Source organism: Carassius auratus, linkage group LG36F (genome assembly GCF_003368295.1).
Source record: "Carassius auratus strain Wakin linkage group LG36F, ASM336829v1, whole genome shotgun sequence".
Lineage (NCBI taxonomy): Eukaryota > Metazoa > Chordata > Actinopteri > Cypriniformes > Cyprinidae > Carassius > Carassius auratus.
Genome location: NC_039295.1, coordinates 1,890,761 through 1,912,708, shown reverse-complemented (window position 1 = coordinate 1,912,708; position 21,948 = coordinate 1,890,761). Strand labels below are relative to the sequence as shown.

Genomic DNA, 21,948 nt, shown 5'->3' with positions numbered 1-21,948 from the left:
TAAAAGTATCAGTTTGGCTTTGGAAGGAATATAGCACAGTGTTCCTGTGGACTTTGGGATGCAATGAATTGCACTAGGTAGATAAGTTCAGACTACTCACTTGTGTACTGACATTGGCAGCTGTTAATGCACAATCACACAATGGTAGCCTAATTATAAGTGCTTTACAAAAAAAGGAAGTAAAATAATAATAATAAAAAATGCTCACAACAATAAAACAAAGAATTTAAAAACTTTTAAAATGGTTTAATTTTATTTAAAATGAACTAAAAATGGTTAAAAATAGGAAATGATTATATATATAATAAACTGCAATCAGTTCGGACATAGCACAGTGATCATTCAATAAATGCACAGCTAAACAGATGAGTTTTGAGTCTAGATTTAAATGTGACTAGTGTTTTAGCACATCTGATCTCTTCTGGAAGCTGATTCCAACTGCGCGCAGCACAGTAACTAAAGGAAGACTCCCCTTGTTTTGTGTGAACCCTTGGTATTTCTAACTGACTTGATCCCATTTAAATGATCTGAGTGCTCTGTTAGGTTTATATTCAGTGAACATACCTGCTATGTATTTTGGTCCTAGGTCATTGAGTGATTTATAAACAAGTACTTTAATCAATCCTATATGTAACTGGAAGCCAGTGTAAGGACCTGAGGACTGGTGTGATATGCTCAGATGTTCTGGTTCTAGTCAGAATTGTGTTCTGGATGAGCTGCAGCTATCTAATGGTCTTCTTGTGAAGGCCGGTGAGGAGCCCATTACAATAGTCCACCACACATTCATTAATGAGAGAGTCCCTGACGACGGTCTGTTGTGTGTTCTGACTGTTTTTGAAGTCTAGCAAGTAACTTTGTTAAAAGAAACACAATCCTTTGTAGAAGTCTGTCATACTCATTTCATAGTATTTTTCCAGTTATTAATTTAGTGTTTTTGTGCCAAAAATGTGTTGTTTGAGCACTGTGCTGATGTGCTGAAGTTAAAAGTACATAAACGGGGAGCAAAGCGTAGAGAAGTAAGCAAGTGTCTGAACAGTAGCGAAGCCAGACAGCATTTGTGTTCCCAATCACAAGTCATTTACAGTACACTGTTTTCAGCTAAAAACTTCAAACCTATGATGTGTTTTAGCTCTTCATTTAAATGACTAGAGCATTTGGGGGTCTGAAGGGGGATCTTGTCTTTGAAAACATGAATTTGTGAAGCGGTCACATCATGCACATGTATATTATGTGTTCAGGCTATAGAAATGCGTGAGTTTCCTTATCAAGTGACATTGTCAGCTTCTGATCAGCCATGAATAAAGAGCGTTATTAGTTGTTTTCACTGATCCGTGTGAACTGGGATCATTTAGACAATGTTGTTTCCTGGACGCTAGGCTTGCTGCGATAGTCTGTGTTTACGGTCTTAAGATGCCTTATCACTTGCCCAACGCAGCACTTCTCCCCACCATCGATTTGATTTAAAAGAAAAAAAATGTTTGTAGTAATAAAAAAAAAATTTGTTCAGTTCAGAGTACAGACAATACAAAAACTGAACATGTTTTATTAACGCAAATTTATTTTTGAGTTGAGCTCACTGACGACAAGAGTGAGGTGAGAAAGACGAGATGATGGCAGAAGATTAAGTTTCTAAATGAAATGCAAAATCACCTGTTTGGAAATATATATTTTTTTATTTTGAAAAGTTTGATGACTTTGCCGTTTATCTACTGGAATTTGGGAAGTTTTTTTTAAACATTAGTGTCTTTTTTTCCTTTCTTTTTTAAACTGTGCTAGTCTTTACTTTAATTTAAACTTTTTGTAAATTATTTTATTTTACATGAAGGTATATGGCGTATACAAGGTATATAAACTATCTCATTTGTTTTGCTAATAAACAATCTACGTTTCTTATTCATTTGGTTCCACAGTGTTTGGATTGATACCAGTATTATCGGTGTTATCACACGTAGATTAACCAATGGAATAATTTCCTCAACATCACAGCCCTACTGGATATGAAACTATTCATCATCACAAAGGAAAACCATTTCCTTTTTACACTGTGTTGTGTAAATGAACTCGAAGATGTCCATCGAACTGAAAGCATAGATATAGGCTGTGTTGCTGGTTTCAGAGCAAAGCACTAAGCTGACACTTCATTCACTGTGAATTGACCCCATCTGAGAATCTGAAACACTCTTTATTTACACGGTGACATACTGGAGTCTAAAACAGAGTCACGCTCGAGTCTAAAACCGAGTCACGCTCGAGTCTAAAACAGAGTCACTCTGGAGCCTAAAACAGAGTCACTCTGGAGCCTAAAACAGAGTCATGCTGGAGACGCTAGAGTCTAAAAGCGAGTCACGCTCGAGTCTAAAAGAGAGTCACGCTCGAGTCTAAAAGAGAGTCACGCTCGAGCCAAAAAAAAAGTCACACTTGAGCCTAAAAGCGAGTCACGCTCGAGCCTAAAAGCGAGTCACGCTTGAGCCTAAAAGCGAGTCACGCTCGAGTCTAAAAGCGAGTCACGCTCGAGTCTAAAAGCGAGTCACGCTCGAGTCTAAAACAGAGTCACACTGGAGTCTAAAACAGAGTCACACTGGAGCCTAAAACAGAGTCACACTGGAGCCTAAAACAGAGTCACACTGGAGCCTAAAACAGAGTCACACTGGAGCCTAAAACAGAGTCACACTCGAGTCTAAAACAGAGTCACACTCGAGTCTAAAACAGAGTCACACTCGAGTCTAAAAGCGAGTCACACTCGAGCCTAAAAGCGAGTCACACTCGAGTCTAAAACAGAGTCACACTGGAGTCTAAAACAGAGTCACACTGGAGTCTAAAAGCGAGTCACACTCGAGTCTAAAAGCGAGTCACACTCGAGTCTAAAACAGAGTCACACTCGAGTCTAAAACAGAGTCACACTCGAGTCTAAAACAGAGTCACACTCGAGTCTAAAAGCGAGTCACACTCGAGTCTAAAAGCGAGTCACACTCGAGTCTAAAAGCGAGTCACACTCGAGTCTAAAAGCGAGTCACGCTCGAGTCTAAAAGCGAGTCGCACTGGAGTCTAAAACAGAGTCACACTGGAGTCTAAAACAGAGTCACACTGGAGTCTAAAACAGAGTCACACTGGAGTCTAAAACAGAGTCACACTGGAGTCTAAAAGCGAGTCACACTGGAGTCTAAAAGCGAGTCACACTCGAGTCTAAAAGCGAGTCACACTCGAGCCTAAAAGCGAGTCACACTCGAGTCTAAAAGCGAGTCACACTTGAGTCTAAAAGCGAGTCATACTGGAGTCTAAAACAGATTCATACTGATGTCTAAAAGAGAGTCAAACTCGAGTCTAAAACAGATTCATACTGATGTCTAAAAGAGAGTCAAACTTGAGTCTAAAACAGATTCATACTGATGTCTAAAAGTGAGTCAAACTGGAGTCTAAAACAGAGTCATACTGGAGTCTAAAACAGATTCATACTGATGTCTAAAAGAGAGTCAAACTGGAGTCTAAAACAGAGTCATACTGGAGTCTGAAAAAGAATCATACTGGAGTCTAAAATGGAGTCATACTGGAGTCTAAAACAGAGTCACACTGGAGTCTAAAACAGAGTCACACTGGAGTCTAAAACAGAGTCACACTGGAGTCTAAAACAGAGTCACACTGGAGTCTAAAAGCGAGTCAAACTGGAGTCTAAAACGGAGTCATACTGGAGTCTAAAACAGATTCATACTGATGTCTAAAAGCGAGTCAAACTGGAGTCTAAAAACGTGTCACACTGTTTTATACTTAAATAAATTTTGTTCAGTTGTAAGGACATGAGATCAGTATCGCGGATGGGGCAGGCTTCGGAGAGTTCTGTCAAGCAATGAAACCGAGGTTTGATTATTTATAATTTTATGTCAAGGAAAAGTTCCATGTTTACCACAGCACAGCTCGCTCGGAGCATTCAATGTCAGTTCTATATGCTGTAAAACTTCAATTAATATTAATAATATTTGTTTCAATCACTGAATAAAGCCTGCTATATTTGGGACAACAGTCGTGACCTTAAATTGCTTGCACAAAACTCTTGATCAGCACTCAAAATGTGTTTGTTCATTTAAACCGTTATGCGCAGAGAACGTGAGGTCTGCAGTCTAGGACAATAGTTGATTTCCCTGTTTTTGTGTAGGTAATACATTGTCAAATATGTTTAAACTTAAATAGACTACCTATACAAGTAGTTACGTCTCTTTGTAATATTTTGTCCTGTTATTGACGTAATGCGTGTCATTCACAACATGCGCAACCAGATGTTCGAATATTCGTGTTTGTTTTTTTAGAGGGAATATTCGAACGTCATTTTTGAGCAATTTTGACAGCCCTACATTAAACCAGATGTGTTGTTATTCAGGCACCGGCCATAAACATATCAATAGTTCAACTAACAAGACCCTCTTCAACACATGCACCATCATAACTGACATTCAGCTGATCTGAACAAGAACAATAGTACAGAAGAACAATTATTGCTAATGTCTACTTGGCACCATCTCAGTTTGTCATCTGAGTAACACATTATTCACACTTATAGGAGTAGATTTAACATACAGTAAAGCAGAGAAAAACCGTCTGCTACAGACTAGCGTGCCATTGTCACTGCATGTCCAGAGGTATGCTTCAACATGCTGAGACTGAACTCATTCCGGTCTGAAGCCATGTCTAAAGATTAGAGACAGCAACGGAGAGGTTCAGATGACAGCTGATGAAAATGAGGAATGTAAACCGTTGGAGTAATGTGTCTTCTGCCGAACATGTCTGTAACATGTAGATTGACACACATACACCAACATGCTCAGAGAGGCCCTTGAAAACACCACTGTGGCAATCAAATCTGGCATAAGTCTTGAGTAAACCATGTATACTATGTACAAAAGTGGGTTAAAATGACAGGCAATCTTTGCTCTCACTTTCACCCTGTCACTGTCCACACTGCATAACATACACTTGTAATATCTAAAGAGAGAGAAAGCATCCAGTTATGTTGACATAAAACTGGACACGTCAGTGCCTCTCTCGCTTTCTTATAAAGTAGGAAATCCACCTGCGCTCTGAACGGAGAGGTTAGGCTACTCACTACTCAATATGCGCTCCGCAATGATAACGTGATCGATGCCTACAGTCCAGGCTATAGATATATTCGAATATCTACGTGCCAGCCAGTGATGCGCGGGTCAATGTATTAATAACACGCATCCGACCGACATTTTCAACTAACCCGCCTGGCGCCCGCAAGTCGGACTGCCAAAATAGAAAAAGAAAAATATTGTAACCGACCCGCTTCCTGACCCGCATCTTTTAAAAATAGTCAATTTTCATTGTAGCATCATTGGGCCATAGACATAGGAAATAGGCAAAAAAAAAAATATTTCATTTATTCTACTTTTGTCAAGAATTATAATAAATAGTCAATAAGCTCATAATTTGTACCAAAATAGTCTAGTCTGGCTATGTCTATTTTGATGTTTCTGCAAGTTCAGCAGAAAGTGAGGTTCGGGTTTGTTCAGATCAGAGCTCGCTCGCTCATTCCGTGGGGTCTCGCTCAACCCAGAACGGCCTGCTGGCTCGAAAATATGCAAGGAGACATTTAATTTTTTAGTAATAAACTGGTGTTTTCTGTGTCACTGCAAAGATGAAGTTGACAATGCAGACTCGGCATGAACACTAGAGAGAAATGTACATTTCATATGGATTACAAAATCGGAGAGTAGCCTATTTATTTTGGTTTGAATATTTTCGATTAAAAGAAGACATTTCAACTTTCAGTAATATATTGCTCATATTTCTCAAATAGTACTATATAAATTACAAAGGTTTAATTTGCATCTTTATTTCAAACAACCCGACTGACCATGACCCGAATATCATAAAAAATATTTTTGGATGACTCGTAACTCATTTTGGATCAACCCATGCATCACTGATGGCTGCCCCCGGGATTAAAAAAAAACAACAAAAAAACTAATGGCGATTCAGTCAAATATTTACTAACAGTGACAGTCATAAACAATACTGTCTGGATTTTTTTTTTTTAACTTAATGTTTGAAACAGCAGGTTATCAATGAATATCAACTTTTATAAGTGCCACTATGCATAGCCCACAACATTAGGCTACATGAAAAAGAAAAAGAAAACCGATTCGGAACAGGCAAAAACAATAACGTGACAACTTAAACAGCAGCAGGAGTAAGGCATATAGCCTAGCCTAATTAATTTCCAGTCTATCAATTTGATCTGGATTAAGTGCGGCTCTCTTTTTATTTACGATGTTTCTCACGGTGGAGGACACACATTCGGAGAGCACAGACGTGCCTGGCACACACAGGTAGTTGCATGTCAGTGTTGAGAAAAGTGGGTATTTGTTGCACCCTTATGTCTCTCCACCAATGCAGCATGTTGCCGTCTGCAGGGAGAGGAGGTTCAGTCATGTAGTTTTTAAGCTCCTGGATACCAGAGCAGTTACTGTTGTAAAATAAACAAAACGGTCTAATCATAGACTGTAAAAAATGCGCTACACAAGGCATTTTAAAAAACGGATAGTTTATTTATAGTTCGATTACGGATATTTCACGTCATGCAAATTCGAATATCGAATAAAAAGTGACAGCCCTACATTTGATAGTAGCTTGAGGTAGGATGCAGAGGTAAATTTTTGTTCATTATCAAAATGAGTAACATCTGTAAAAATTAACAAAACCAGGTGAGATCATTAAAAAAAATTAAAGTGCTAAAAAGTTAGACGTAAAAAAAATTTACTGTACTATTTTTATTTTATTTAAAATAAATATTTTACAAAAAAAAAATTAGCTATAAAATTAAACTTAAATGTCTAAATAAGTTGTGATGCAAATTTGAAGATGATATATAAAAAATTTAGGTTCCTATTCAATTCTGTTCAGGCGTTATACCACAGATAGCCACCGGGTGCCATCCATACTTTTTAAATGCATCTTTCTGTCACAAATGTTTCAGTTTCTCTCAATATTACTTATATCACCAAATATGGAATCTTGAGACTCAGACATTTCCAATGATATGTATTTTGTCAATATTATAAAAAGATTTGATTCTAAAAGACCGTAATACATTTGTAATATGACACCTCACACTAAGGGGGAGGAGCCCGCAAAGAATATTTGAAAGTATGATTTAAAAATGTTTTTACAGGGTGTATTTTGAGGTTTTAATCATTCAAATTATATACAATTTATGATACTAAAACGTGATAGGGAGACAGAAAAAGAAAATATGTTTTGTGACAGGACAAAACTCCTGTTATGATGTATGTTTTGAGGTGCACTCGTCAGATTAATTTATTACTGTTCCCACATCATTTTTAACCAACAAACAGTGCTAAAATATCTATTTAGGAGTCTTAGACCTTTGCAATAATATACAGCATGTCGTGTCATGATGAGGATTTAATGGTAATATATTGAAGTTAACTGGGGCGTCCCGCTGGCAGGACAGTGACAGTTAAGACAAACATTAGGCCTTTCTTCAGATCACAGGGTCTTCAGACCAACAGCTCATTGGTAAAATGATTTCATGCATCTTAAATGCAGCGTTTCTTACGCCAGCCGGTGTGTTTTGTTGTGCACCAAACACTGGTAAACAGATCTACTGGTGAATAAGCCACAAACAGAGCAGCAGAGCACATGTGAGAGACAGACTGTCCCAGTCTCACTGTCCACAGACACAACATACTCCGTGTGTCGCGTGTTAGCATGAAGCATGCTAGCAGCACCTGCTGATCTAATCAGAGCCTAGACCAGCAAGCTACAGCTAATGACAGCTTCTCGAGAGACAGACACTTGATGATGACTATAAGAACCCAGTGAACCCTTATGAGCCGCTCACACAGACGGCATCACACTATCGCTTGTGAAGTACAGACTTTCCTCGAAGCATGAGGTTTAGCCTTTGGAGTCACAAAACATGGTTCATCAGATCATCACTGTAATGCATCAGTAAAGGCACGTTCACAGGACTGCTGGATGCTAGTGCACTTCTACTCAACTACAGCTTTATATCAATAAATTAATCCAGACTGCAGATTCTCTGAGTACTGATTATGTACACTTAACTCTGCAATCCGATTAAAATATTAACTTTATTAAATGCACATTACAGTTGCACAGGGATAAAAGCCCAAAAGTAGTAATTATCATCTTTATTTGGTCTAAAAATGTGCCAAAAAATCATCTTTATCTGTTTGTTCTAAAGACAAAACTTAGGATAGTTCACCCAAGAATTAAAATAAAGTCATCATTTACTCACCTTTGTGTTGTTATAATGCCGTATGCCCTTCTTTCTTTTTCAGACCAAAAAATATGTTTTTTTTTTTTTTTTATTTCATGTCCATATAATTTTAGTATATGGAGATTAATATAAAAATAATTGATAATTATAAAGCGCCTTTCCAAAACCTAAGTTGGCTTTACAAATCCGTTTTATGAAACCAATAAATAGGGTTGCATGATATTATCGGAATGATATCGGAATCGGCCGATAATGGCTTTAAAAAATAATAAATAAAATAATGATAACAACAATGGCTGTGTCAATTAATGGACCATTTCCACATTTCTGTATTTCTCAGCAGCGGAAGTCGTCACAGTTGGGTTCACTTGAAGAGCAGTCAATGGGAGTAGCACGGATATATATTTTGCATTGCTCACATAGCAAAAGAAAAACCCCACAACAGTGTTTTCGTGAATAAGGTCTATAATCTTTTGAGGGGCCTGGGTCTGCGTGACGTCAATTTAATTGCAACATATAATCATTGCTGTTAATAATATCCATCATCTATTTGATTACGTCATTAACTGATCAGTTTAACAGTCACCTCTGACAAGCTACTACTAAATATAATGTAGACTTGTACCTTAATTTTCTGTTAAGCTATTTGCAATGATTTGTATCTTGAAAGGCGCTATATAAATACATTTGAATTGAACTGCTGGGAAATCACCAGTGGTTCGAGTGCGCAGCTGCGAGTGTGGACTGAACGAGAGCCTTTCAGTGGAAGTTATGCAACAGGCGTGTAGGAAGATGAGGTCAGCGAGGAGAGGCCAACACAAGCGCTTCACAGTCCAAACACCAGATGGGACAGAGACCTCAGAGCCTCCAATCAGCCCCAAAACACATAAATGTGTCAGAGACCGATCCACGCACAGGCCACTGTTGGGTCAGCGAGCACGTCGAAGGTCCACACGTGAGTTCAGCTCCAGTACCGCAGGTCTCTTTTCCTCTCTGAGTCTGAAGCGTCATCGGTGTGAGGCCTGGCAGCAGCTGGAGCTAGTGAAGCGCTGGGATTTAACACAGAAACACCTCCGCAGACACAGCGCTGCTGATGAGAAGAACGCCAGCTGCTCTGAAGATCACTTATTTGGAGACTAGCAGCAATGAGAAATGCATCACGCAATAATAAGCAGTGAGCAGGAGCATGAAAACGTAATTACATCAATAGCGGTTCCCAGACATGTGGAATTGTACGCCAGTTCACCCCAAACCACATTTTCAAGCAGACTTGAGCATGGTTCGTTGGTTAGACACAGGCTGACCGTCCAATCACAGAGCTCCATTCCTCACCAACTGCATTTATTTCCAGCTTCTTTTAGCTCTCCGTGTGTTTGTGTTGAAGGCTGAGGTTCTTCACTCATCGCACTCCCACTGATGATAACCAGGAGCATTCAGGTTTCTACTGCACATGACTCACCGTCAATGGGTAGGCGGTCAGTTTTAATACTCTTAGGACAGGACTGATTTAGCCTACGCTCCACTGAAGTGAAAATACAGCAGTGCTGGTATGAACAGATCCTCATGCCTTCTGCGATGCGATTCATTCATTTGCACAACGAGAGCAGGACAACATACATCATTTGTCCCATTAAACAAAAGCATATTTCACAAACGCTTCATCAACACGGTCACATGAAGTGCCTTGAAGATTAATGTTTATTCACATGTATTTATTTGACAGACCCTTCTCTCCGAAGCAACATCATTGTCATTGCTAGCACCAAATCTCTGTGCTTCATGTAGTAATGTGTTTTTTGGAGCAACCGGCCTGTTTATAAAGTGCAGCAAGAAGGTTGCCCAAAACTACTAATTTGGGGGCTCTATTTTTAAATTTTTTTCACCAAATTAAACTATTTTCATTGTTATTTACATTTACATTTTTCTGGACTCATTTTAATGGTTAAACTACATTTTATTAAACAAAAAGCATGTAACTAATTTATTAAACGGTTAAAAACTGTGATTTATTTATTCTTCTGCCAAATTCTGTGTTTAAGCATGTGATCATACTTTATTTTAAGGTCCAGTTCGCTCTATTAACAAACCATTAATACGTCTTTTGGCTTAATAAACTCCTAATTTGCTGCTTATTAACAGTAAGTAGAATATTCTCGTACAATAAGTGCTTTATAAGCACTGATATAAACAGACATGCTAATAAGCGATTAGCTAATAGTGTGAATTGGTCTCTATACTAAAGTGTTACCCTGCAGTCCAATGAAATGTTTGTTGTTTTTCCTCACAAATTCTGTTATGTATTTTTCTGAATATTAAATGAAGGCATAAAACATTAATTTAATTTATCTTTTAATCAACTGAAAATGTATAAAATGTTAATCAAATGGAAATGAAATGAACCAGCGTGTGGCGTGTCACCTGATGGCCGTGGAGCGTGTACAGCAGTCGTCCCTCCAGCAGGTCCAGGATCTTCAGCGTGGAGTCACTGGAGGCCGTGATCAGGTAGTTTCCAGACGGATGGAAGGACAGGCTGTTCACCGTCGCACTGTGAACTGAGAGAGCACAGCCATTACTCACTACAACTCTGCAATTCATACAAATATGGATTTGATTTCAATTTCTGCCTCCAACGATTATGAAAATACAGTCAGAGAGATAAAATGATTATTGCGTCCTCTTTCCAGTGGCGTGTTTTCGCTCCTCCATTAAAGCACAATTTCAGGTGCAAATTAGTAATGTGATTTGCAAAATGGTGCATACCCTTGATTTACAAAAGTGTATTAGATTCATTAATGTTTTTAAAAGCGTGAAAGAGAACTTGTGCTGTTCCTCAGGAGGATTTCTGTGCATGTGCTCTGAGACCAAACAACACACAGTCATCATAGCATCATTAGCTCAAAGTGTGCGCCTAAATACACGCCAAGTTTTGTCACAAATGCGAAAAGTGATTATTAGTGTTGTCAAAAGACCCGGTACTTCGGTACCAAGTCGTTACTAAAAAAATGAAAATGTGACGGTAGCAGGTTTCTTTAAGTACTGGTGGTACCGAGTACCCGCTCAACCTGGTTCTTGACACACACAGAATTCTATGAAGCAGAAAACGCAGATGGAATCTCAAACTCGAGTCATGATAATAAAACGTACATTTTAATATGGACAATCATGGAATGGGTCAAAGTTAGCATAAATAAATCAAATCAAATCTCCGTATAGACCATTATCTTTAAATGTTAAGCCGCAAAAGTTGGTTGAAATATGAATCCTGCATGTTCTGCATGTCTCTGTGTGAATTAATGAATGGCTTGTTTAGACTGAAGCGCGTGATGCTTGCAGTAGTTTCAGCATCTGCCGTCTCAATGAGGACATAAATACATAAACTACATCACCAGAACTGTTCCGAGTCACTAAATCATTTTACCGTTTCAGTTGAGTAAAACCAGTGTAAAAATAAAAGTAGCCCGTCAAAATAAAAGTTCATTTTTACACAAAGGCATTGTGCTAGAAATATTACTATTATTTAGTAGAATGTATGTGATACTGCTACTACTGTGGTAGAAAATTAATAAAACTTAATTTTTTAAAGAAATAAATCATAAAAATGTTTTTCATGTTTAAAATTTAAATGTTTACATTTCATTAATTAAAAGACAAATTAAATTTGGGTGAAACTTGTTTACTGTTTTTCATAATTATATTACTTGTAGAAAAACTTTAAACATAATTGTAAATAAGTATAACGAATGGTATTGGTTTTATTTTAGTGATAAAAAGTTTTTTATTTGTGTTTTATTGGAATATTTTTGTGTTTTGCTTTGGTACCGAAATTGGTACCGAGAACCGTGGATTTTCACTGGTATCGCTACCTAATACTGAAATTTTGGTACCGTGACAACACTAGTGATTATTCACGCAAACCCTTGTCCATTATGCAATAAACGAAAATATACATGTGTAATTGGATCAGTGAGACTCTTAACTGACTCTTAACTTGACTTTTGTAGCTTCACTAAGAAACAAAGAAAGTTGCATTCTTACAGTGAACACTCTGCGGTTTTATTTGACATCACATTATTCATTTCTGTAGAACGCTGCTAACTGAATACTTTAAAATTGCATTAAAAAAAACCTTGAAGCATAGTTTGTTTCACTTGTGTCTTTTTATCCGATTGTATTTGTACTTTTCTCCTTTTTAATTGCTGACAGTTGAAGTATTTTCACTTATTTTTAAGACTTTTGTTTGTTTGTTTGTTTTACTAATATTAGTTACCCTAAAGTACCCTTAAAATACATATTTGATATACATGTCTATCTTTAAGTAAATCACTCCTATAAAGTTTCGGTCATATGACCCACTCAAATCATCTTAAATAATCATGATTACAATACTGAACAAAATAATCATCATAATCAAGCAGCCGATCAGTCTAACAGTGTGTAGCACAAATATAATCAAATATAAGTTCATTAATAATATTACGTTATGTACAGTCTGCGTTATTTTGTCCAATCTGGACAAAGCTTGCCTTGTCATGACCTCCACACAGTTTTTCTTCTTGTTTTTTTTAATACTGGCTGCTTCACATGATTTTGATTTAGAGGACCATGTTTTCCAAGCATTAATAAGCAGTCAAAGAACCTATAAAGAATAATAAACCTAACATTTTTAGTTCTTTAAATGTTTTCTTCTGTCCCATGATATCAGAGCAGTTGCATCACCCTGACATATTTCACAGCACGCTCCCTAAAAATGTGAATATGAATTTTAATTAAAACATTTCCAGAAGAGGTGTACTGATTGTACGTGTGACCTGTGTTGAAGTATTTTTGGATAAATGTAGAGATCTACACAACAGATCCTGTGACTGTGTGCAGATGTTCTCATGAGCGTGAAGTGATGAAATGCAGAGGTGGAAACTGCTGAAGAAACAGCTCTGTGGCATGAAAAGAAGACATTATTCATTTTTGTATTATTAATTTTCTTCTTTATGATGAGCTGAAGTGGAGGTTTCACAGAATAGAACAATTCCATGTAAGTTCTACACGCTCAGTTGATCATTTATTTTTTATTTAGTCGCTTAAATTCTGTGCACTTGATAAGGTTTGCCAGAATCACATTTGTGCAAGAAAATGTTGTTTTAACTAATGTTGTTTCTTTGAGGACCTGCAGAGGGCACTCGTACTGTTACTTTTGATTCCTGGAAATGTTCAACCGAATCTAGGGCCTGATGTTGTCACAAAAATATTACTTTAGTTGTTTGCTATAGGCCACCTTCAGCAGTAAATGAAACCTTATCTTCCTTGATACCAATTACATCAGATCTAGACCCTAGAGAATTAGTCCTGAACGGTGATTTCAATTGGAACTGGTTGCAACCAGTATCTGATGATTTAAAAGCATACTGTAATTCGACGGATCTTTTTCAGATAGTAAATAGCATGACTAGACCAAATTTAAAATGCCCTGAAAACTCACCATTCATTGAATTAATTCTAAGCAATGTCCCTCATAAATATTCCATGGCACATGTATTTGCAAATTATATAAGTGACCACTGTGTAGTTGCTATGATTAAGAATACAAAAAAATCCCAAATCTAGACCATGTATTTATTACTTTTATTAAACATGATATGAAACATTTTAAGAGACAACTTTTTTTTTTTTTTTTTTTTTTTTTACATAATTTATATAATTTTGATTGGGGAAAATTAATCTTATTGCAGAAGTAGAAAGTGCAAGCCGTTATTTTTATGAAAGTTTTGCCCATTTTATTAATAAGCATGATCCTTTTAGAAAGTTAAGGCAGACATAATATATGGTTTACCCCTGAATTGTCAAATTTACTTCAAGAACATTATTTTGGCTTGGTCTAAAGCCAGAAGTACTAATCTAAAGGAAGATTGGCTGATTTTCAGACAACTGCATAATGTGTCTACTCTTGCGATTAGGAAAGCTAGTTGACTACTTTCTTTTAGAAACTTCTAATAATCTAACAATTAGAAAACTTCTTGGAAAAATATAGAAAATCTAATTGGAAGTAAATCAAATTCAGACTGACACATATTAAGGATTCATGTAAAAATGTGGATAAAACTAAAATAATAGATTTTTTTAAACGAATATTTTGTGGCCACTGGTACATTTCGTCATAAACATAGTACAAACACAGCAATTATAAAAGTATTAAATGATTTAATGGTTTCATTTGATAATAAAAAAACAAAGTACTGCTCATTGTTTTGCTTTATCCAAAGCTTTTGATTTCATAAATCATGAAATTTTTAATCAGAGGTTTATCAGTAAATACTGTTGGATGGTTTGTCAATTACTTATTGCATATATTTCAATGTATAAATATAGAGGGACTCACTTGTAGTACCCGAATGTAAGTATCGGTGTACCACAGGGATCGGTCCTTGGGCCATTATTATTTATTTTATATATTAATAATATTGGGAACAAACTCACACATTCAAGTTTTCATCTATATGCTGATGATATGGTGATTTACTCCTCTGCATCAACACTAGATCAGGCTCAGAGTCATCTTCAATCTGATTTTGATGCAGTTCAGCATACAATGAGCGATTTTAAACTTGTTAAAAATTTTCATCACAAATTCAAAAGCCCTTAATCATTATTGTTTATTGTACTCTCGGGTTGGATTGCCGGCGCTGGCATCTCCTAGACTTAAGCAATGGTACTTATTTATACATAAAATCATTTTAGGTTTACTTACTTCCTTACAGCAGAATATCTTTCAAAAAAAGTTTAAAGAATTATGGGCTTCGCTCACAAAACTTATCTTTTAAATATCCCTAAAGTTCGTATTAATATGGGACAACAGGCATTTAGTTATGCTACAAGATAAGTTATGCTTAAAAGAGTGGGTATCGCTAAATGATTTTAAATGTATTTGTAGAGTTACCGGATTATAAATATTTTGAGTGATTTGTGTGTGTTTCTGTGTATGTAAACAAATGTATTTGTTTTGTGTGTAACTAAATGTGCTCCCTATCCTGGCCAGGATGCTCTTGTAAATGAGATTTTGAATCTCAAGAGTTTTTCATTTCCTGGTTAAATAAAAAAAAAAGCTGAGCAGGCCTTTGCTCCTCATGATGTCAGCCTCATGAATTGTGTAAATATACATACTGCATATTGTAGGGCTTCACTATTTGCACTATTTTCTTTATTTTAATTAAAAAAATTGTTTCAATTAAAGTTTTAAAACCGAGTAATTACATGGTCTCATTGAACAACCCTGATAAAAGAGGCCTACATAAATGTAAAAAGCTTACACAAATATGAACATAGTGAACTTAGGTTTATTATGTATTATAATTGTGTTTCTGTAGCTCAATTGGTAGAGCATTTCTTTATCAAGCCCAAGGTTGGGGCTTCGAATCCCCGGGAACACATGATAAGTACAAATGTATAGCCTGAATGTACTGTAAGTCGCTTTGGATAAAAGCATCTGCTAAATGAATAATTTTAATTTAATTTTAAATTTAATTTAATTTAATTTAATTTAATTTAATTTAATTTAATTTAATTTAAATATTTAAATTTAAATTTAAATTTAAATTTAAATTTAATTTAATTTAATTTTAATTTAATTTTAATTTAATTTTAATTTAATTTTAATTTAATTTTAATTTAACTTAATCCACCAGCAGAGGGCGCCTACAGCCTGGCGATGCTTCACTTTACAGTGTGATTCAAGGACTTAAAAAAAAAAAATCCATGTAAGTTTAATATTTGGCCACCAGCAAACTCAGAGCAAGGGTTTGAACTTTTATTTTAAAATCGCGATGTACAACAAATTGCATACTTCGAAATATGTAGATGAATTCTCCTGTGTTGGCATAGGTTTATAAATGATTTATGTTACAAATCTAGTGAGATAACATGCACAAACAAACAGCACATGCAATAAAGAACGAAAAATATGTTGCAAGCGCTATCAAAAGTTTTACCACAAACACAACTTAAACTAACATTGCGAGACTGCTTATCATCCTAAGGTGTAATATTGCGTGATCTCGGGGACAACCCTAAAACGGAGACCGACTCAATCCAGAAGAACTGTGTCTTCAAGACGCTTCGAGAAACCTTTTTCTAATTCTAATCCTTGTAATGACTTTGTCCAGCGCTGCTGATCTGTGTTGTGCAGTGACCCTCACCTGGATAGTGCTGCAGGAGCTTGTGCGTGCGGATGTCCCACACCTTCACAGTGTTGTCGGTGCAGGCCGCTGCGATGCAGGTGCCGCTGGGGTGGAAGTCAGCGTGATTCACGTATCTGAAAGAAGAGCGCAGACGCTGCCGTGACTGCTCCAGAGCCGTCGATCAGCTCAGTATCTCTGTCTCCTTCACTCACCCGCCGTGCTCGCAGAACGAATGAATGCACTCCCTGCTGGTCTTGTCCCACAGCTTCACAGTCTTATCATCGCTGGCGGACACAATCAGACGCCCATCCGGTGAAAACCTACAGGAAGATAGTTCATCGTTACAAACAGGTGCTGCTGGTTAGACACATCAAGCTCATCAAGTCTCGTTTGACGGTGCTCTGAGGCTGAGGTCTTTTGAAAGGTATATACTTGTGACTACTTCATGAAACTATTCATATTAACCCATCGGTATCTTCAAGTGTTTCTCTATAGCGCTGAAACCTACAGATGTCTTATTTCCTATCCCCATGCAGCTGATGCTCGACTGCCATTGGCTAGGCTGCGTTTGAGGGGAGGGGCTTACCGATAGCTCAACTGTTTGTCCACTTTACTTCAAGTACAATAGTGTTGTGCGATCGTGTGACACTGGGAACGCACCTGGCGCAGCGCACCCAGTTGATGTGCTGGTTGAGGGAGAAGAGGAACTTCTGTCGGTGAACGGTCCAGACTTTGATGCTTTTGTCATCAGAAGAGGTGAGGAGCGTCTGTCCGTCGCTGGAGAAGCTCACGCTGCGCACGGTTCCTGTATGAGCTCGAAACACCGTCGATTCCCCTTTCCTGACATCCACAGAAACTCTCACTTATCCTCCATTAAAACACATACATACCTGTCGTAGTTTACGATCTATAACAAAGCTGTTCATTAATGTCATGTACACTCGCTTATAAATAAATCACTAAAATATTACTCAAACATCTAGACTACAGACTTTTTTTTCGTAATACTTATTCATCATGCATTACAATGATAAAAAGTGTCAGTAAAGACATTTATAATGTTACAAAAGTTTTACATTACAAATAACAGTTGCTCTTTTCAACTGTCTGTGCATCTGTGAATCCTGAAAAATAAAACGAGTGAAAGTTTTCACAAAAATATTGGACAGCAATTTTCTCAAATTTCTTTTTTTTTTGCATCCTCAGATTCCAGATTTTCATGCATTGTCCTAACAATCCACACATCATATATATATTAGGGGTGTAACGATACGCGTATTCGTATTGAACCGTTCGGTACGACGCTTTCGGTTCGGTACGCGGTACGCATTATGTATACCGAACGGTTCGTTGGAGTAATTAATTATATTTGGAAAAAAAAAAAAAAAAGAGAGAGATAGAAATATAATGATATGCGTTCAACAAGGTAGCCCAATAACCCAAACAACGTAACAGGCAACGCCCCTGACACTCCCGAAGAAGAAAAAAAACACCATCTTATATGTTTATGTTAGGCTACTCAGCAGGCGCTCGCTCACTCAGTACGCGCTGAAGGCTCGTTGCAAAATAGCCAATGCGTTTAACAGACTAGAAATGAGAAGATCCCCCAATAACCAACAGGTCTGGTGTTTGGGTGCACTTTGGATTCCCTTTAAGCTATAATGGTGATGGCAAGAGAGTGGTGGATAAAAAAACAACGGTATGTCGCATCTGCAACATGACAGGGTACACCAGCGGGAATACAAAAAAAAAAAAAAAAAAACACCAGCGGTAATATCTGGGATATATGCGTCAGTACTATCTGGGAAAAGACGAAAAAAAGGAGAAACATGCACGCAGCAAACTATCCCTGCAGCATTTAGACACTATAGCTTACAGGGAATCCAACCCAAACACCAGACCTGTTGGTTATTTTAGGATCTTATATTTCTGGTCTGTTAAATGCATTAGACATTTTGCAACGAGCCTTCAGCGCGTGCTGAGTGAGCGAGCGCCTTAGGGTCCGTTCACATATCGCTCCTAAAAACGCATGGAAAACGCTAAGCGCGTCTTTCTCCTCCTTTCCAAAGCGCTCGGGCAGAAGCGCTCATGAGGCGTCTGTCTTTGCTAAGCAACAATGACGTGCTCTCTCCATGAGACGCGGAAATTTCAGCGAAGGATAAATGGATTTGCAGCTCTAAAAATCGCTTGCAGTAGCTCTGCTACTAAATTTATTTCAAAATTGCAATCCATATACAACTATGATCAGCTGTTCCTTCATCTTGGCTGAGCTCTCAACGTTGTTACGGGAAAGGATGAAGCTGATTGGTTGGTTCTTGTCACATGACCCGCGCTGCGCTTGCGGCATTCTGAAAAGTTGAGATGTTTTTACATTTTGCTGTATCTAAAACGTATCGAACCGAACCGAACCGAACCGTGACATCAGTGTATCGTATCGAACCGAACCGTGAATTTTGTGAACCGTTACACCCCTAATATATATATATATAATTTAATTTATTTTATTTTTTAAATACTTACGACTGGTTTTGTGGTCCAGGGCATTTATTTTTACCATGGTACTGAGGTGTGCTACATGTGTGGTTTAACTGTGTTACCTACTTTGCTATTATGGAAGACCAATGTTTAAAAAAAAACAGGTGAATAATTAGAATAATAAAAAAATAATAATTTTATTTTGCCTTATTAAAATTCGGTTGCAACAATTTTTACAGACGTTTCTGATTTTTATAATTAACAAAAATGGACATCTGCATCCTAACTCAAGCTATTACTACCATCAAGTGTGCATTTCCTAGAGAGAACATGTTATATTATTATTATAAATATTAACAAGCAACACGTTTTGAATCATTCATTAGAACACGCAGAAACTAAGAAATTAATGTCTCCATTAATATATTTATTTTGTAAGAGGAAAAGTGTAAAGAATTTAAAACATGAAGGGTTTGTGGTGTTCTGAACACAAAGAGCAGTTTGAAACCACAATTACTGCTCTGCTTTCTTTAACTTTCACTTTGAAGATTTGATGTTTATGGTGATAATTATCGTTATCGACTGATATGAACATTCTTTGGCCATTTCTCCCGGCCCTATGTAAGTAATGACAGCGCTCGTGTGTCTCAGATCTGACAGCTGAAGTGTTTCTGAATGAGCCTCTAGTCAGCTCTCCACATCTTCAGTGTTTGATGGAGAAACGCTCTCTGTTTCTCATGTCTCTGTAAGAAGCGCAGTGTCTCAATGCGGTCGTGACGAGACACGCTCAGGCCTTCAGACAACATGATTATCAGCTTGTGAAGCAGTTATTTCTGTGCCAACACCCACAACCAGCATCTCCCCGATTGAGAGAAAGGGCTTATGGGAGCATTAGTCACTGGCAGAACCGAAGGCTTGCTTTCTGAGCTCGAGGATGAAGAGCAGACAAGGCTCTTAATGTGTGTATAGAAACACTGCAGAGACGCTTGTGGAAGAGGCATGACCGTACACACGTGTGACGTGAGGTGTGCTCATCTGTGTGTGTGTGTGTTTGAGCCACACGCTCACATGAAGAGATGCTTCAGATCATGGGGTTTCACTGCCATCTAGTGCCAACATCCCAAAATATTATTTATGAGTATATATTGAGGAATATAAGCTGCATGCGAAGTGACCCACATTGGTTTTTCAAATATTAAAAATGGGTAAACCACAACAATTTGCATGTGGAGCCAAACTGAGAATTTGGGAATGAACCACACAGGGCTTTAAACACCTCTCGACAGGAAGGTTTAGTAAGAACCAACGTCTAAAAGCAGATTGAAGTAGGTTTAATAGTCACATGTAAACATCAGAAAAATAAGACAGTCCTCAGACAGGTTCAACACATTTGTCTGGACTGAGGAAAACAGGACTACTTCTTCAGATATTGTACATCTTGTCACACAGCCGCTTTTACGCATGGTTCTGTTTGTATTAGAAGTCAGAAATGAGATGGAGACAGCTCCCCGCAGTGTAGAGTCAGTGGAGAGCGTGATCATGACGTGTGTGTCTCAGAGATGTGGTTTTAGTGTGAACAGACTGATTGAGACTTACACACTGGGCACCCAGAGCCGGACCGTCTTGTCTCTGGACGCCGAGGCCACGAGATGACCCGAGGGAGAGAACTGGACACAGGTCACCGCGTCCTTGTGTCCCACAAACCTGTAGGCCCTCATCTGAGGCCTGGTGCTCCAGATCATGACACACGCATCCACTGAGCCACTGGCTGAAACACACACACACACACACACACACACACACACACACACACACACACATAAGTGTCTTAATAAACCACATAAACATGCTCACTGTCACACACAAACACTCACTCTCTCTCTCTCTCTCTCTCTCTCTCTCTCTCTCTCTCACACTCACTCACACACACACACACACACACCGATGAGAGGAGGCAAACACTGCCAACTCCTGCCATCTATACACAGTTACTTCAAGGCTTGGCTTTGATATATACTATATATACTGGGTTTAACTGTACATTCAGACAGTAATATTTCCCGCCTGTAGACTCAGTTGTTGTCAGAAGGACGCACCTATTTGCTTCCGGTTCGGGCTGATGTCCAGGCTGCTGACGGCGTCTCTGTGACCCTTGAACTGCCTCTCAAGTGTCGGATCCTCCTGAACCAAACACAAACTGAGCTCACACCGAGATATACACCTCTTCTCTAGTAGTTAATGATAGTTAGAGAAGCACTCACCATGACAGAGCTCATGTTCAGACTGATCTAACTTTAGAGTAGTGAAGGAAACAAACAAAGAGTACTGTTAGTCAGTCAGTGCTCCATTCATTCATCCGCGCTTTGTTTACATGCTAACGCTAGCTTCACTCTGCAGCTGTCACGCGCTCAGTCTCTAGCACACAAGTTACAGAAACGGCTTCGGACGGACATACAGCTGCAGTCTCGTCTTGAAGACCGGAGTCGTGTTTGATGAAGCTAACCGGTTGCTAAGGACTGACGGTTGGTTGCTATCAGCTTTCGTTTTACCCGCCGTATTTGGCGCGTGCGCGTAAGTCGCTCGGGGCTCCGCCCACAAACGTCACGACGCGGCGTCTTAAAGGAGACGCGACCTCTCAGAGACTCAAATGTGCAAGTCATGATGAACGGTCCACTTGTTGATGTAATTTAAATGCCTCGTTTTAAAGCTAGGCTGTCATGGTCACTGTTGCGACTGATATTGTGTGGCTAGGCTTAATGAAAGAAGCGATAGTCATCATCACATTCTAAAAGCAAGTCAAGCGATGAACACAGGGGGGCGGTAAAGACCTATGATGCTTTGCCACACTGGCAAAAATATTACTATAATAAAAAACTAAATCTACTTCTGTCATTTAATGTAATTAGTAATAATGTTATATATTTAAAAAATAAATATACGCAATTTTTGATTTGGCTAAATATTTATTTATTTCTAATGATGTATCCTTTTTAACTCCATAAGTGTCAACCCCCATTTTTTAACACTTTA

At 38.0% G+C, this 21,948-nt stretch overlaps 1 protein-coding gene across 3 annotated transcripts in view; it reads right to left on the bottom strand.

The window, feature by feature from the left end:
* poc1a (POC1 centriolar protein A) overlaps nucleotides 1-21,496 on the bottom strand; it is a 65,484-nt gene extending 43,988 nt beyond the window's left edge. The window contains exons 1-7 of one of the 3 annotated variants that reach the window (XM_026240825.1): nucleotides 21,180-21,496; nucleotides 21,015-21,099; nucleotides 20,515-20,686; nucleotides 17,104-17,283; nucleotides 16,656-16,763; nucleotides 16,462-16,577; nucleotides 10,697-10,830 (exon numbers count right to left, since the gene is read on the bottom strand). In XM_026240825.1, coding sequence (XP_026096610.1) covers nucleotides 10,697-10,830; nucleotides 16,462-16,577; nucleotides 16,656-16,763; nucleotides 17,104-17,283; nucleotides 20,515-20,686; nucleotides 21,015-21,099; nucleotides 21,180-21,194 — 810 coding nt within the window. In that variant the 5' untranslated portion in view covers nucleotides 21,195-21,496. The remainder of the gene's footprint in view (nucleotides 1-10,696; nucleotides 10,831-16,461; nucleotides 16,578-16,655; nucleotides 16,764-17,103; nucleotides 17,284-20,514; nucleotides 20,687-21,014; nucleotides 21,100-21,179) is intronic. The other 2 variants (XM_026240824.1, XM_026240823.1) reach the window with 2 other exon arrangements.
* Nucleotides 21,497-21,948: the final 452 nt, after the last annotated feature.